Source organism: Prenolepis imparis, unplaced genomic scaffold (genome assembly GCF_030444845.1).
Source record: "Prenolepis imparis isolate NDT839.2.m4 unplaced genomic scaffold, iyPreImpa1.0 SCAF_11, whole genome shotgun sequence".
Taxonomy (NCBI): Eukaryota; Metazoa; Arthropoda; class Insecta; order Hymenoptera; family Formicidae; genus Prenolepis; species Prenolepis imparis.
Genome location: NW_028141169.1, coordinates 13006153 through 13024467, shown reverse-complemented (window position 1 = coordinate 13024467; position 18315 = coordinate 13006153). Strand labels below are relative to the sequence as shown.

Genomic DNA, 18315 nt, shown 5'->3' with positions numbered 1-18315 from the left:
TCAGATTTATCGTATATTGATTGGCTGTCAAATAGGAAATTTCTAGGGTCCCCAAGATTTCTGGCGACAGCAGCCAATAGGCTCGTACCAAAACTTAAATAAATAACCTCGCAAGTCGCAAGAATCGAGTGAACTTTACAAGAATGAAAACAAACGAACACGTGTTGTAGGTCTGTTGGCGGGAAAATAATTTGTTATGGCGCATGCGCATTAAAATTAAATGAACAATTTTTTCGTATTTAATTTACGTGTCTCAACATTTGTTCTATAATTCTTTAGAACCTTTCATTTCAATTTTTTTGTACACAGAATCGAACGTCGAAATACGCCAATTAAACACGTGGGATGTAAAGAGAGTTAAAGAGCGAAAAGCGACGGATATGAAGAGTAAATCTATAAATTCTTGCGCATCACGTGACAATCAAGTTTAAGGTCCCTGGAATTATTGTCATGCGAGGGACTCATTCACGTGGAATTATTGTCAGGCGAGGAATTCATTCGCGTGGAATTCTTTCTTTTGCGAGACTCGATCAGCTGTTGCCTGACGTTCGAATGTCACTTTTGACAGGTGACACTTTGATTATCGTTCGAATGCGAAATACTCGACGATCGTCTCCGAAACTTACAATACGCGTTATTTACACGATTCTTCGCGATTGTGTGGCTCGCACTTTGACACGCAGAACGATAAACAAAAAGAAAGAGGGAAGAGAGCTCGTCCCCTCTCTTATCAGTTCTCTCATGGTTACGAAATTGCCGGATCCCGATGTTTACTCTATTGAGGAACATGACGCACAATGGATTTTCGGTCCGCTCTATCCATTCTGGTGGATCCTACGAGGTAAATATATTCGACAATTTATTTTAATATTTCAAACAATTGTTCGTGTTCGATATATTATTTTTATGCGATTAAAAATTTTTTTGAATATTTTTGTTAATTAATGAGAAAAGGAAATAATTTATTTTGGTTACTTTCAATTTCAAAAAGAATTATTTAAAATATTTTTCGATATTTAATTATATCATTTAAATTCATTGTTTGTCTATATGTAAATTTTATAATAATAGTTCTCTCTCTTAAGAGCATGTTTATATTTTATATATATATATATGTATGTATATATATATATATATATATATATATATATATATATGTAAAAATATTATAATTGTTACATATAAAGTGATATATGCGATATCATTTAAGAATAAATTACCTTATATAAGTTAAGTTACATAATTGATATAAAAAATTAAATATGGATATATAAATATTGTACTTTTGCAGGAAACTATAAAAACGTTATGTACTTTACAAAGCAACGCTGCATACTTACAATCTGTAAAACATGATGTAAATAATCCTGAGAAATTGAAGGATACGGAGAAATATTTACTCCGGTAAAAAAGCTATATTGATGTTACAACATAATTCAAAAGATTTAATTAATTTTTTTACTGCACCAAATACATAAGATTTTGGATATTTTGTTTCATATGTTGTAGCTTATGTCCTGCTGAATAAAAGATGTAATAGCCTCAAGGCTGAATATTGGATAGTTACTGAGTTACAGCCAGTCAAACAACTCGTAGAGCCCAAGTTTTTCATATTTAACTGGCTTAAATCAGTAACTGTCTATTATTTAGCTTTGAGTCTATTACATTTTTTGTTCAGCAGATCATAAGCTACAACATATAAGAAAACCAGCTGATCTCACCAAGATTTAATTTTATATGATTAGTACGGGGTTTTCAATCTATATAAAATCCTAGATGAAATTGAATCCCGGTGAGAAAATCAGCTGATTTTCTCACACGTTATAACTTATGACTTGCTGAACAAAAAATGTAATAGGCTCAAAGCTAAATAATAGATGGTTACTGATTTACAGCTAGTCAAACACGAAAAATTAGGATTTTGCGAGTTGTTTGACTGGCTGTAACTCAGTAACTATCGAATATTTAGCTTTGTGGCTATTACATCTTTTATTCAGCAAGTTATAAGCTACAACATATGGAAAAAAAACAGCCAATTCCACCGAAAGCCAAAATCCTATGTATTTGGTGCGGGGTCCTTTTTTTAAATTTGATTCTGCAACAGTTTATAACTTTAAATCCGTATAACTCCGTAGATCCGGTATCACTCTGGAGCAGCTGGACAGCCTATCCATCATACACGTGGCAGGTAGCAAGGGTAAAGGTTCAACCTGCGCGTTTACGGAGGCGATTCTGCGTGAGTACGGTTTCAACACCGGTTTCTTCTGTTCGCCGCACCTGGTCTCCATCAGGGAACGCATCCAATTGAACGGCGAGCCCATCAGTCAGTCGCACTTCATCCGTTTCTTCTGGGACGTCTATCGGCGCTTGGACGAAAAAAGAGAACGCGAATCCGATATGCCGACGTACTTCAAGTTTCTAACGATCCTCTCGTTCCACGTGTTCCTTAAAGCAAACGTCGACGTGGCGATCCTCGAGGTCGGCATCGGCGGCGAACTGGACAGCACCAACATCGTGAGGAATCCAATTTGCGTCGGCGTTACCAGCCTGAGTCTCGAGCACACTCTATTGCTAGGCGACACCCTGGAGAAGATCGCTCATCAGAAGTCGGGGATCTTCAAAGAACACGCCGCGGCCTTCACGGTGCCGCAACCGGAAGTGGCGATGCGCGTCTTGCAGAAACGAGCCGCGGAGAGACGATGCCGCAGCTTGCAAGTGGTTCCTGCGACTCAGACCTCGACGGAGTGGAACGACGTCTTCTCGTCGGCTGGTCTTAATGATATACAACGACAGAACGCCTCGCTGTCTATCAATCTGGCACTCGAGTGGATGAAGTGGCGACGCGAGAAACCGCCACTGATCGCGAACGATAGATACGTCAACGGTTTTCACGATCATCTCCAGAGCGATAAGGTTGATCTATCTCATACCGTTTATCTGAACAAGGTAGCGGCGGCGTTGGCAAGCTGCAAGTGGCCGGGTCGCACGCAAATCCTGAGGACCAGCGTGGCGGACTTCTTTCTAGATGGTGCGCACACCGTCGAGAGCATCGTCAATTGCGTATCGTGGTTCAAGGGAGCCAGTCGAGAAACCTCCAGCAAATTTCTGATCTTCAACACCAGCGGCGATCGGAATTCCCTGCAATTGCTGAAGTTGCTGAAGCCTCTGGGTTTCGACAGAGCTTATTTCGCCCCAAATTGCGTCGGAGTGTCCGGCACGGAAGATATGAATTCAATGAATTACGCGCAATGTATGATGGACGAGCAAAAAAAGAAGTGTGAGAAACATTGTGAATCGTGGGGCGAGAATTCGGTGCTGAAGAACAACGTCATGGAAGTACTTCTCGACATTAAGAGGCACGCGTCCTTGAAGATGACCAGGAACGATAAAATTGAAATACTCGTAACGGGTTCCTTGCATATGATTGGCGCGGTATTAACCATCTTGGATCCTGACTTAACGATGACCAGTCATTTCTGAGGTAATAAAGTGCAATTTAAAAAATTGATTTCTTAAAATATTTGTTCAAACAGATTATATGATAAATTAATTTTTTTCTTGTTCTTATTTGACATTTCTATAATTCTTATTTGATGAATGATTCTTATTTGAAATTTCTATAAAATTTTGTTATAAAAATATATTTTTGTAGAAAATAAATTTTTGTGTATAAATTTATAAAATTTAAAAAAAAGGATAAACTAGAAAATATAAATATTTTGTGTACATGAATGAATTAATTTACGTAGCCATCACGAAATAATCCTGTTGTGAGAAATATATGTTTTGATAGATCAATAATGATAATATATGTGATAAAAGGTCATTGAAATAACATGAAAGATAGCCTTTTTTTAGAAATCGTAGAATTATATATTTAATATATATTTAATAGTGACAATAATAACAATAATCATATCAATCACTTATTACGTATATCGATATGCGTATATCGATATACATATATCGTACTGTGACCTAGGTTTCAGAATGATTATAGCTTTTGCAACTATTTTTGTACTTGGATGTAGATAATCATTGCTCGCTCAGTGAAAATTTGATTTTTATACGTTTTGCGCGGGTTTAAAAGATTTGTGCTAAATTTATCCCATTGAGCGAGTCACGTAGAATGAGATATGGTATCGCGAATAATTGTGTAAACAAGTGTTCAAAAAATCGTCGGATGATACTCTAGTTCCGACTCAGCTTCGGTATCGGACAAGCTAAGTGAAACGCCAGTTCTTCGCCTTAGGCGATTATCCTCAGGGCTCTAAAATTAAAATAAATTAAATGCACTTCTATAATATTACAAATTATCGCGAAGAAATATTTAATACATTTTTACTATTTTGTTATGCATATATGAAGTGAAAAGTACATATTTTTTAAATAAAAATGTCTCTTTCATACTATATATTATATTGTATTATATATATTCATATATAATATATTATATAATATATTTATTTATATATTTATATTTATATATTCATATGCAAGATAAGGCAGAAAATATGAATAAGATAACCGAGTAAACTATAATCTTTATAAAAGCAATTTGAAAAAATTATATACTTTTAATTATATCAAAAAATCTTTTTCTATATTAATATAAAAATTGACAGAATGTGAGATAAAGACTAGAAGGATATAGTCTGTTACAGAAACTGTATGCTTAAAAGCGCTTTTATCAATAAAAGAAGATTTAGAATATGGGCCTATAATTTCTACATCGAAATCGTCGTTGACGAAACTTTTTAGCAATTTCTTCAGGATTTGAGTTGTATATAATAATATAATATATAATATTTAATATATATTTTATAAGAATATATAATATATAATATTTTTATATAATATATATATATATATATATATATTATTTTATAATATATATACATATATATATAAAATATTATAATATATAACATAATATTTGATAATAATATAATTTTAGAAACAAACTGCGATTTTTTTTAATAAAGATAAGAAATATAAGTTATATAATATCTTTTCGTGATCCAATTTTTCTGATTATAATAATTTTATGAAAGATTAATGCAGAGATTATGGCCCATATTCTGGATCTTCTTTTATCGATAAAAGCGTTTTTAAGCATATAGTTTCTGTTACAGAAACTGTGTTTAAAAACGCTTTTATTGATAAAAGAAGATCCAGAATATGGGTCTATAAGTCTATATGATAAGAATAATGAAAAGTACGATAACTCACTTGATCTAAAATACCGGCAGTGGGTTCGGACGCGTATCCTACTTCTTGCGCATCCTCTTCTAAGTCTGCCTCGTACTCCTCCAGTTCGTCCGAATCCAAATCTATGTCGAGATCGACATATCGGCTACCGCGCGAAACTTTGCACACCATCTGCGCGAGATCGGTGAAAGTATACGAAGAGGGTGATTGTTGATTAGCTGCTTGGCACTTTGCTCTCATGGCTCTCGCATTCTCTCGATCTGCATTGAATCGAGGCAGAACTCCGGCTTTCGATTGACCCTCGAAGTATGTTTTTCCTGGAAAAATCAGAGTCGAGAATCCAATAATCAAGTTTCAGTCCCTAGGATTAATACTTACAGAATAATATTTAGAGAAAGAAATAATATTTTATATATTGTATACTTGCGAAGTAACTGAATCTAAAACAGTTATTTTAGATTGAGTACCTGCAAGGTTCAAAATAGTACTTATAAGTACTATTAAATTACTATTATATAGTACTTAATTTTTTTCTAAATTTTTCTAAATTTTTTTCTAAATTTTTCTAAACTATTTTTTCAAAATAGTACTTACAAATACTATTAAATACTTATATATAAATACTATTTTGATAGAAAGTATTATTATAAAATACTATTAAGAGTACTTATAAGTACTTTAAAGTATTTATAACAGTACTTATAAGTACGTTAAAGTATTTATAACAGTACTTATAAGTACTTTCTATCATAAAGAATCGAATGCTTTACAAATACTTGAACTTAAGGTATGAAATATAATTTTTGAGTTATTCTTATTTGAATACTAAAAAATGTAACTTTAAATTGAATACCTGCGAGGTTCGAAATAGTACCTATAAGTATTATTAAGTACTTAATATAAATACTATTTTGACAAAGTATTATAAATACTACTGCGTATTTATTAGTACTATAAAGTACTTTATAGTACTTACAAATACTTTCTATAATAAAGAATCGAATCTTTCAAGTAGTACTCGAATTCCAAGATTAAAAAATCTATTTGATAATTACTATATACATACACAACATAAAATCTCATAAAAATATTCATAAAAAATTCGAACATAATTGATCCAAGTGCGAATGTTCTTGAAAATATTGTTCTTGTTTTTTGATGTACTTACAGAGAGTTCGAATCTACTTAAAAGTAGTTTTTTTTTTTTATCAAAAAGATTTCAAACCTACTTATAAGATACTTAATTCCATCAATATTTATTTGTTCAAAAAATCAAATTTTATACCATGTTGGTATCCCACGTCTTTGATCTCGTCGAAATTGGCGAACTGAAGGGTCTTGTACTTGTCGATGGGCGGCCTGATGTACTCGCAATAATCCGAGCTCTTCACCTCCTCCAGCTGGCGTACGCAACTCACGTAGGCCAGTCTGGATTGAATGTCCGGTAGATTTGGCACCTTCACGGGTGTGGCGAACGGATTCCATCGTTTCCACAGTAACCACCAGCCGGACAACGAGTCCCCGTAGTTCGTCAGATCGGTGTCATCCTGTGAGCCTACGTCGATGGCCAGAATGTGATGTGCTCCTTGTCGCAGCATTTCGTCAGCTTGAACGGAAATGTTGGAGAACGCATGAATCGAAATCATTATTAACATCTCTCAATTAGTTATTAGAGTTCAAGCTTCGATATTGTAAACATTCGATATTGTCTAATTTTTGTGTGATGATGTAATAGAGTTTTTATTTCATAACACGATCTTATTTACTTAGTTTTTAATTTTTTAAAAAAGTATTATATTTTTTTCATAGAGACATTTTTTATATCACATGCTATATGTTTCTATAAAAAAAATTAAGAAACATTAATTATTTAGTTAATAATTATTTTAATATTATTAATAATTATTAATAATATTATTTAATTTTTATTTAATTGAATTAAATTGGACAAAATTATGTTCTATCGTGTTGACCCGACTAAAAGTGCCCGACTAAAAGTATCAAGAGCTACAATGAGAGATTAGAATTAGAGATTAACAATTAGGATTAACATGAACAGATAAGATGAATAATACCTGGCACATTATTAACATAGCACCCGTCGACCAAAAGATGCCCGTCAAGGGGATCGCAAATTGGAGGAAAGACCCCCGCGATAGTCATACTGCCGCGAATATATCTCCATAGTAAACCTGAGCCGACTTAACTATTCAGAATTTCGTAAATGCAACCTTTTCTCTCAACGGGAGTGAGCTTCACGCGTTTCTCATTATTTTATTTTTTTTTTTATTTCATTATTATCCGTAAATAGATTTTCAACGACGTGTCAAATTAAATAAAAAAGTTCCGCTAACTTAGACAATCGGTGTATGGCTAAATTTTTAGAAAGAAGAACCAATAAATTTGTTGCAAAAAAATGCGCTCAGATAAATTGCCAAACTATATAAATTTGTAATAAAAATGTAAAGGATATACAAATTTATATAAATTTGTTATATCAATATAATGTGTGCGTATGTGTAAAGTTTTCAATCATAATTATTATTATTAATAAATAATAATTTATAATATAATAATAATATATAATATATATAATATAAATATAATAATATAATAATATAACAAATAATATGTAATATACACATATTATATATAATATATATATATATATATATATATATATATATATATATATATATATAATATATATATAATATGTATATTAATTATATTAATTAATATATTATTTAAATTATTAATATATTAATTTTAAAATAAATTTGTTTCCGGTTGATTTCTGCATTTTTTTGCAAGCGTACAAAATTAACGCATGATGTTCATCAATACGTTCTGAAGATTACCTGGAAGGTTATTGACGTACCCGCCGTCGAGCAGGAGATGGCCGTCAACAGGATCACACATGGGTGGCATATAACCAGACAATGACATCGAGGCCCGAATGTACCGCCACAGCGATCCTAAACACGACGAATCATTCTCTTAATATTCCGTGTTTACTCGTATATACATTAATCGGAGTACTTCCTGTATTCTCAAGTTGTATAATCTAATCACAATTGAACATTTTTGCTTTGCATATATTATAATTGGGCTATATATTATATAAGAAAATATCTCAATCTTGAGCAGAATTTATTAACTCCATCACTAGTCGATTTCATTATTGTAAAAACAATTTTTATAAAAATATATACTCGAGGTAAATATTTATTTTTATCGAAAAATCAGATATTCATTCAAATATTTTACTTATATTAAATATTACGTTTTTTTTCCGTGTTGAAAAGATTAATAATATATTTTGAAAATTTTAATATATATTAATATATATATAAAAAATATAATTTTGAAAATTTTTAGATAGTTATGTGTGAGAAATTTTAAATTTCCTCGATACCATATAATCCAGCAATAAGTATACAGGAAGCATATGTATGTCAAATTTACAATTTGCAACTTATATTCGTTTCACGAGTAAAAACAAAAATAAATGCCTTGCTCGGTTATGTGTCTCTTTAAAAAACGGCATTAAACGGAGAGTACGTCAACAATATAGTTCCGGAAAGCTCACTCCCGTTCGTTTAAAGATTTTACTATTATGATCTAAACTAATAAATGCATATCTAAAACAAAATCATCATGCCACAAATTTTTGGTGAATCAAGAAAAAATAATTTTGATACAAGCATCCGAAACCAATTGCTAAATAGGTTTTTGGTTCTTTATTTATTTATAAACATATATATCTATTATTATACATATTATATGAATATAAATATATATAACTTATATATTATTTATATATTATATTATATAAATATAAATATGTATACATATATAATATATATTATTTATAAAATAAAACATACGTCTTATTTTGATTCACCTTGAATATTCTATAAGTACATAATTTTCACAATATGTCCAAGCTTTCAGTTATATTTTTAGAAATTTCTCTCATTTATCGTATCTGTATAATCCTCGAAATCATTTAAGAAAATTATTGTATATACAATTCTCGCAGATGGAAGAAATATTAATAGAGGAGCACACGAGAATTAAATAAAACTAGAGAAGCTTTGGTCATATCTTAGAATTATATAAAATGAAGAAATGCAAGAAATGGTTAATTTGTACAGACCGTGTCTATGCGTGCGCATACAGGAGTCCGTGATGTCAGTGGTTATAGTGAAATACGGAAGCCACAAGTCCTCTACGTATGTATCACCGAAGGTCTGTTGTATAGACTTATTAAAATCTTTACCGGAGAACATCGAGGTCATCGGATAAGTCAAATCCAAAATTTGCCGCCACCATTGCGTCATTTTCTGCCCAATAAATAAAAATTACAGCATTTTATATACAATGCAAAAACATTTTTTCAATCCAAGGATAGTCTTTTACAAAAAAAATATTAAACTCGCAAAATTATAATTTTTCTTTAAAAGGATTTTAAATTTTAATTATTAAGATAGAGCAATAATTTTTTTCCATATAAAATTTGAATGAATCTCAGGATTTTAGGGAAGATAAATTATAATTTTGCAAATTTAAGTTTAATATTTTTTTTATAATATTTTTTACATCTTATTTTGAAAATCCAATGTGTATATTAGAAGAAACCGTAGAAATGCGCGAGAAAGACGGTAAAACTTGTGGAAAAATCCCTCCTCTCTGTCTCACCTTGGACCATTCCCTGGCCTTTTGCGTGGTAGTAGTGATATTCTTTTCCATGCACCAGAGGGCGCCCATGAAGGCGCCGATGCTGACGCCGCCGACCATGTCTATGGGTATACCGGCTTCGATGATGGCCTTGAGCATCCCCACGTGAGCAGCACCTCTCGCGCCGCCTCCACCTAGTACTAGACCTACCGAAGTACCGGTCAGCCATCGCGCCAATCTGCTGAAGTCGCTGTGCACGTTTGGTTCGGACATGAAGACTTTGGAGTACAACTCGTTCTACGAGAAGAGGAGAAAGATACCAAGACATGTTTTTAAATAAGGGGTGATTTAGAGGTGCAGACTGCCTGATCTGACTATCGCTTACAATTCTGTACTGCGATCTTCTGGTGAACATTCGTTTGGGACACTGGATGTGATGGTGACTGGACACCCAGGACCTCATGTTCAACCATTGAACGGTGTTGGTGGGTCGCTGGCCATTCTGCTCCTTGTGCAGCAGTACCAGCTCCTTCTGCGTTCGCATGACCAATCGTTCTACCTCGCGTTCCGTCCGGCCGATCGACGGCTGTCGATCGCCCAGACCCACGATGAGAATGCAATCGGCTTGCCTCGCGCATCGTTGGGTCCACAGCGTGTAACTCGAGTCGCACTGATACAAGGAGATTCTATGCTGATCCTCCTGCTGCGCGAGCCAGGAAGTGAGTCGATATTCGTTCGCAGGTTCCATGATGGTGGTACCTAAAGTCTGCGTAGAAAAAGAAGACAAATAATGATTTATATGCTAATTATTAATAATGTGGAAACTGATTAAAATTTTTTTTATTATTCAAAAGAGAATGCGAGCGCGAATAAGTACCAAATTGAAGAAAATTAAATTATGTTGAAGATATATGTATAATAAAGATAAAAATTATATGTTAAAGTAAATAATATTTAAATAACTAAATTATACAGAGTGTCCCAAAAGTCCTGAAACAATTAAATATCTTGAAAACAAAAGCTTTTTGAGAAAAATGTTTCAAATAAAAGTTTATGAACTTGTGACACATTAAGTAGTAATATTAGTGTGACTATGAATAGCATTGTTAAGGCCACGTAAAATTCACTTTGAAATTTTTCAATGAAAACTCCTATTTTTTATTACATATTCATGTGGCTTATCTTAAGACTTTTTCAAGACACTATAATAAAGTTTTTTTTGTTAAGTATTTTTTTAATTATGAGGCTTGAAAGATACAGTATTTTGACATAAAATACAAAATATCTTGTAAAACATTAAGTTTTCGGTAATCTTACCTTATATATTATATATAATATTTTTATGCACACAGAATAAGAGATCAATCAATTGGTGTAAAGAAAACGCATAATTGTTTTTAAGAAAAAAACAGTATACATTATCTTATAAAAATAACTATGCGTTCTTTTCACCAATTGATTTGTCTTATTATTTTATGCATAAAAATATTAAAGTAAGATTATCGAAAATTAAATATTTTACAAGATATTTTGTATTTTAAGTCAAAAACTGCTGTAAACTTCAAGCATATAATTCGAAAAGCACTGAATGAAAAAATACTTTATTATAGTGATTTGAAAAGCTCTCGAGATAAGCTACAAGAATGTGCAATCAAAAATAGGAGTTTCCATTAAAAAATTTCAAAGTAAATTTTACATGACCTAACCAATGCTATTTATAGTCACACTAACATTACTACTCAATGCCATTTAAAGCCCTATAACTTTTATTTAAAACATTTTTTTCAAAAGCCTTTGTTCTCGAGATATTTGACTGTTACAGCACTTTTGAGACACCCTGCATACTAAACAAGGGCGATACGACACCTTTCTTACGACATCCGATGTTAGACGAAGACAAGGTCCGATGGCACATAAAGAATGATACAACTCATAAGTAAAGGCAGTTAACGGGACGTCATCCGACACGGGCACTATGGCAACAGTTGAGAAATTTACTTGAGCGGGTCTGGCATCGACTGTTGCTGCGGCTCGCCTATCAAAAAAAAAAAAAAAAATTATCCTTAATTAAAAATGTTAATTTACACTTACAATAACATTATCAATGTAAAATGATAATTTGTGCAAGTACAATATTGTGTGTGATAATAAACTATAACTTGATCAATAAGAGAGATTGATTCTATTATCATATTATGATGATGCATGATATTTACTGAGTGTCATTGCTGCCATTTTTTGCGTGCGCTTGTTGCCAAGTGCCAAGTATGCGATGGCCGAGAAGATTGATCAATCTCGTGACAACGATTGGATATCTCAGTTTGATCACGTTGAATAAACCTTCTGGCAGCTTCGCCAGTTCGGAATCCCTCACCGCCATGACTGTCGTTGACCTCGGAGTTTGCGTCACCATCTCTACGATTCCTACCAAATCGCCCTTTCCATATTCCGCTACCGGTTCCTTCTTGCCGTTCTTGTAAGTAATCACCGATCGCAATCGTCCGCTCAACACTATGAACGTCGAATCCGATTCATCCCCTTGTCTATAAACGGCCCTACCGCTTTCGAGGAACAACCAGTCGAGAGCAAAATCCACCTGTTTAAGAAACAATAGGCATTCGTTCCTTAAAACTTTGTTTTCTTATAAAATTTTTTTCTTGATTTAGATATTCGTTACCTGTCTGACAAATGGACTTAATCTGCGAACGACGGTGTGTGCCACGTGCAACACAACTGTAGGCTGATCTCGCATGATGGCGAAGAAGGTGGATTTGCTGAGTAGCGCGATACGGCTGGGGTGCTTCGCTCTGATCGTGTAAAAGGATGGTTCGCCAGTTAACACCGCCAAACCACCGACGATCTCACCCTGATGAGCGCTGAACATGTGTACCTCTTGACCCACGTCCCGGCCCTCCGATACGCGTTGGCTTATTATCAGCGAGCCCGAAAGTACATATACGAGTGCGACGTCCTAGATAGGATAAAATCCATAGATGATTAAAAAATTAGAGGACGCTCTGATATATAATGTATGGAAAAGATTTATTTTTGTATGTACAGGATGTCCCATTTAAAAAAACATTAATAAGTATGTATTTAATTTGCAACTAGTAACTATATATTTTTTTCTTAAAAACAACTATGTATTTTCTTTGCACCAATTGATTCCTCTCATTGTTTTATGCATAAAAGCAAGTTGAGGTAAGATCATCAAAAAATGATAAATTTTACGAGATATTTTATGTAAAATAAGATCAAATTTAAGTATAAAATATCTCAAATTTTATTCACTTTTTGGACATCGTACTCTTATACAGGGTGTCCCAAAAGTCCTGCAACAGTCAAATATCTCGAAAACAAAGGCTTTTTGAAAAAAAAAATATTTCAAATAAAAGTTGTAGGGCTTTAAATGGCACATTAAATAGTAATATTAGTGCGACTATATAACATTGTTAAGGCCATGTAAAATTTACTTTGAATTTAACAAATGGAAACCCCTATTTTTGATTGCACATTCTTATCTCGAGAGCTTTTCAAATCACTATAATAAAGTATTTTTTCATTCAGTGCTTTTCGAATTATATGCTTGAAGTTTACAGTAGTTTTTGATTTAAAATACAAAATATCTTTTAAAATATTCAATTTTCGATAATCTTATCTTAATACTTTTATGCATAAAATAATTAGACAAATCAAGTGTAAGAAAATGCATAATTATTTTTTTTTAAATGTATACAATTTGCAACATATTTTTTCTTAAAAACAATTAGTGTTTTCTTTACACCAATTGATTGGTCTCATTATCCTGTGCATAAAAGTATTAAGGTAAGATTACCGAAAACTGAATGTTTCGGAAAAAAAACTTTATTATAGTAAGTTTTGAAAAACTCTTAAGATAAGCTACATGAATATGTAATCAAATTGAATTTTACGTGACCTTAACAATGCTATTTATAGTCACACTAAGATTACTACTTAATGCGCCACTTAAAGCCCCCCCCCCCGCCCCCACAACTTTTATTTAAAACATTTTTCTCAAAAAGCCTTTGTTTTCGAGATATTTAACTGTCGCAGGACTTTTGGGACACCTTGTATAACTTTTATGCCAAATATTCGCAGGAATCGATTTATATATAAAAAAATTAGAGTGGTTCTATTACAAAAAAAAATATGTTCAAATGATCTTGAAAAATGACCTTGGCCAAAATTCAAAATTATCAACTTCTTTTCTTCTAAAATACGAAATAACAACAAACCTTGTGAGATTCTTCTTTCATCAGATAAGTACCAGCCGGCACTTCTCTGATCTGCACTTTGTCTTTGAGCATCGTCTCGTCCTCTATGCCGAGTTCACGAACAAACGCGTCGGTGGCTATCTGCACGAGCTGTGCGTCATCCAATTGTTGTTGCTGTTGTGTCGCCTCGTTGGTCTGTCGCTTTTTACCGAGATAAGTACTTCCCGAATGAAGAGTCTCCGTATGCGATCCGTGCACCGGCTGAGACGTTGATGAAGATGGAAGTGGCCAGTGAGAGTCGCATTCTGGCACCATATCTGCCGAATTTTCACTCAATTGCGAGTTCAAGCTCTGATTCTTCGAGTCGGCACTATTTTTTCTTCTGCCATAAAACAGCGATAAGTGTAATTAATGACAAAAATTATTCTATATAATAAAAATATTAATAAAACTTTGATAAAACTCGCTTATTCTATTTGTGATGTCGATTAAAGAAGAGATACGATGTATATTATTTTTTAAAAATTCTCACCGACGATTTCCGGGTATGGGCACAGGCTGAGAACTACTTGTATTAAGCATGTCGCGATGAGAAAAATCACTGGTATCGTGCGTTTCCGACGTGCCGATTGGAAATACACCAGGTATACCTTCATTCTGCGAGGCGAAATTCTCTCTGGTCCTTGATCGTACTGGTGAGCCGGAGAATGGGCTCTGTTTCTTCTTGTGTGATCCTTGATTGACTAATTCCGCGGAAAGACCGAGATATTGGTGCAACGCAGTGAAGGTAACTCGCTGCAGGCGTACCATAATGACTTGGATAACTCGAACAAAGGCGTCAGGATAATCTTGAAATACCTGCAATAATCACATACAATATATATAATAAAAATATAAATAAATATAAATATATATCTTTTCGATATTATATTATAAATATAATAAATATATAATATATATAAATATATTATATATTTAATATATAAATATATATAATAATAATACATAATAAAAAATATAATACCTATATAATATATAAAATATATAATATGTAATATTATGTAATATATAATATATATATATATATATATAAATATATATAATATATAATATATAATAATTATATTAATATAATAAATATATTATAAATAATTATAAATATAAATACATAACTTACTTCTTGGAATGCGCACATTGGTAACTTTACTACGATAGAATCTTCCATAGCTCTTGCAGATACAGTTTTGTATGTACTTGTATGCCCGGTAAGTACATCAGTAAAACTAAGAAGACTGGTAACGGACTCTCCTGTCTTCACTATTTTTAAGGATATTTGAGAGCCATCGGGTCCAGTGATATATACATTGACTAAACCCTGTTGCACTATAAATAAATTCTCGTCGGGATCTCCAATTTTGAACAACGTACTGCCGGCGGGTAAATTCATGATTTCCGTGTACTTGCACAGCTTCAGAAACACAGGTTTCTCAAAATGACCAAAAACTCGAATACTTTGCAACATATATAAAGCGTCTGGCGGTACTCTCTCACCGGGTCCTAGGTCTTCCTCCAGATATTCAGCGGGTGGTTCCAATACCTTGAGAATTAAACAATTTGATAAAATAAAATTACTAACTATTAATATATTATAATATATTATATTATAATATTATAATATATATTATATGCAGGGACCCGGATCAAACCGGAACCAAAACCGATAACTGTTCCATAACCGTTTTTTTAGTAGAACCAAAACTATAAACTGTATTAAAATTCTATTAAATTTATCACACCGGAACCATAATCGGACCGTTAAATTATTTTCGGTTTATGGTTCTTTTCGTTTTTTTTTTTTTCTGTTTTTGCGCATTGACGGAAATGTCATAACTGCCTCCTCGAAGTCCAATACAATTAAAAATAAATTATTTTTTAAATGTTCTGAAATACATGTATTATCGCGATAACGATAGGTGTGAGGATAGTATATTTTCCGTTATATATATATACATATATATAATATAGATACATATATAAATATATTTTCATGTATAATATGATTGTATTGATTATAATATATTATAACATATTATATTATAATATATTATATATAAAACATACTTATTAGTTATATATTGTACGAAACACATACTTTGAGCTGTTGCGGAGCGGTTTCCTTCTTAAGTTGCAATAATCGACGAGCAAATCTCATGACGGCTCTCCTCTTCTTTCCCTGTCCTGTGGCGTGTACTTGGCCACCGATGGATTTTACCTTGCGCAACATCTTCCTGCCATAAAAGAGAACCTTGTCTCTCTTCCTGAACCTTGGCTTTCCAGTACCTACGCCGACAAACTCCTTCACCTCTGGCAGAAATTCCTTGTTCTTCCATTTGCGCAACACGAAGATTGACACAATTAAGAAAACGAGCAGCAGAGTTGTGGCGACGACAAAGATTGTCCTCGATGTCTGATATTCCTCTATGAATCTTCCAATCCATCTTGAAAATATGTATGACCCCAGGCTCTCGTTGAACTTATTAAATAACTCTACCACCTGCAATTAATATATTTTATTGTCAGTGTACATTAAATACAATAAAATAATATTCATTTTTAGAAGTATATAATTTATATTTCTCTGCGCATATAAATTTTTGAACAAACAGAAAACACAATCATCAACTTAAAGTACTATTAATTTTTCATAATTCTTTTTTTTAAGAGAAAGAATTCTTATTGATATCAAAACTAGATTATTAATCTTTCTCATCTTTAAAAATAAAAAATTATATCCAGAATAAATAAATCTCAAGAATAAGAATGACAGTTCTCTTATTAACATTTTGTTCACTCGTGAAACATTACTGTACTATTATACTAATACATTTATTCTGACACTTTGTATTCCTGCATTTTCAAAATATATTTTATCGTCAGCGCATTTCAAATATAATAACATCAATGTATATCAAATACGATAATATTAAATAAAATACTCATTAAAATAATAATATTTAATACTCATTATCACAAGTACATATATAATTTAATTTTTCTACGCATATATTATCACAAATTTTTGAATGAACAAAAAACAAAGAAATTAACCAAAAAATGCTATTAAGTTTTCATCATAATTGATTCTTTTTCTTTTAGAGAATTCTTATTGATATTGTCAAAACTAGATTATTAATCTTTTTTATCCTTAAAAATGAATAAAAAATTGTATCCAGAGTAAGATAAATCCCAAGGCTAAGAATGACAGTTCTTTGTTTACTTGTAAAATTACTGTACCATCAGACCAATATATTTATTTTAAAATTTCTTCAGTTTATTGTAATAATTTCTTCTGTTTAAACGAAAAGAAATATTATAATCTGTCTTCAGAGTTCACAAATTCACACTTGACACTTTGTTTTCCTGCATTTTCAAAATACATTTGAAATTGCAATTCTTAAGCTTAACGTAATACAATTATGTAAACGCATTACATTATGTAAATGGCACTTGAAAGGTCATATCTCAGAATCGATACAGAAATTTAACAGCTTTATTAATAGGGAAGGGATATGTATATCTCGAAAGATAATAAATATATACACAACCTCCATAGTGGGCACCTCATGTCCCCCACTTTGGCGAAAAATATATTCGAAGACAGAATGTATATCGCGACTGGGAACATACGAAACGTACGAATATAATTAAAACAAATTGAGATAAAAATTAATCATCTATCCATTCTCCCGACGAATCCATTCCGACGACCTTTGATACCTCGCCCGAGTCACCCAGCGCCATATTGTTTGCGATCGTAAGATCGATTATTTCAAATAATTTACGTGCCACACCAGCAATTATATGTAAAAAAAACACTGCAAATTTCAACAATTGTTTTTTTATGCAAATGCTTGATTTTCCACTAATTCGATTGTAAACTTTCAAAGTTTCCGCTCGTTGATTTTTTGTGGTAAAACAATTATATTACAAAGAATTGTATTTGTAAAAATTTTTTAATTGAAATTTTTCAAAAATTAAAATTTTTGACAGATTTGTGGCAGATAAAAAAAAATTTTACATTCAAATTTGTTTGCATATATCATCCCTTAAGAAATTCAATTTAAAAAAACAAGGATTTGCAACAGTACTCTGCGTTGATACCACTGCTTCGTTGATACCACTGCTT

General features: G+C 32.2%; 2 protein-coding genes across 5 annotated transcripts; one reads left to right on the top strand and one right to left on the bottom strand.

Moving 5' to 3' along the window:
• The first annotated feature begins 38 nt into the window (after positions 1-38).
• Positions 39-3856, top strand: Fpgs1 (Folylpolyglutamate synthase 1). 2 transcript variants are annotated; one of them, XM_083049102.1, is made up of 4 exons: positions 39-170; positions 310-841; positions 1292-1404; positions 2136-3856. In XM_083049102.1, the coding sequence occupies exons 2-4, from the start codon at positions 767-769 to the stop codon at positions 3478-3480; spliced, it is 1533 nt and encodes a 510-aa protein (XP_082905228.1). In that variant the 5' UTR covers positions 39-170; positions 310-766; the 3' UTR covers positions 3481-3856. The 2 variants fall into 2 exon arrangements, with proteins under 2 accessions (XP_082905228.1, XP_082905229.1); XM_083049103.1 differs by lacking the exons at positions 39-170; positions 1292-1404 and having other exon boundaries at positions 388-841.
• Positions 3850-17934, bottom strand: Sws (patatin like phospholipase domain containing sws). 3 transcript variants are annotated; one of them, XM_083049099.1, is made up of 15 exons: positions 17735-17934; positions 16282-16683; positions 15307-15726; positions 14662-14987; positions 14151-14511; positions 12572-12865; positions 12111-12490; positions 11761-11929; positions 10280-10660; positions 9916-10191; positions 9374-9560; positions 8073-8189; positions 6497-6817; positions 5233-5528; positions 3850-4270 (listed from the first exon to the last, which is right to left on the bottom strand). In XM_083049099.1, exons 1-15 carry the CDS (start codon positions 17738-17740, stop codon positions 4169-4171), a joined length of 4038 nt encoding a protein of 1345 aa, XP_082905225.1. In that variant the 5' UTR covers positions 17741-17934; the 3' UTR covers positions 3850-4168. The 3 variants fall into 3 exon arrangements, with proteins under 3 accessions (XP_082905225.1, XP_082905226.1, XP_082905227.1); XM_083049100.1 differs by lacking the exon at positions 8073-8189 and adding an exon at positions 7287-7403; XM_083049101.1 differs by lacking the exon at positions 17735-17934 and adding an exon at positions 17424-17621.
• Positions 17935-18315: the final 381 nt, after the last annotated feature.

What these genes read in the sequence shown, in the direction of transcription:
- Fpgs1 (XM_083049102.1), top strand. Translation starts at nt 767, where the DNA reads ATGTTTACTCTATTGAGGAACATGACGCACAATGGATTTTCGGTCCGC. An exon ending in ATTCTGGTGGATCCTACGAG is followed by an intron (nt 842 to 1,291) that starts GTAAATATATTC and finishes GTACTTTTGCAG; the next exon opens with GAAACTATAAAAACGTTATG. An exon ending in ACGGAGAAATATTTACTCCG is followed by an intron (nt 1,405 to 2,135) that starts GTAAAAAAGCTA and finishes ATAACTCCGTAG; the next exon opens with ATCCGGTATCACTCTGGAGC.
- Sws (XM_083049099.1), bottom strand. An exon ending in AATGGCAGCAATGACACTCA is followed by an intron (nt 11,930 to 12,110) that starts GTAAATATCATG and finishes TTTTTTTGATAG; the next exon opens with GCGAGCCGCAGCAACAGTCG. An exon ending in TATGCGCACGCATAGACACG is followed by an intron (nt 8,190 to 9,373) that starts GTCTGTACAAAT and finishes CGTCGTGTTTAG; the next exon opens with GATCGCTGTGGCGGTACATT.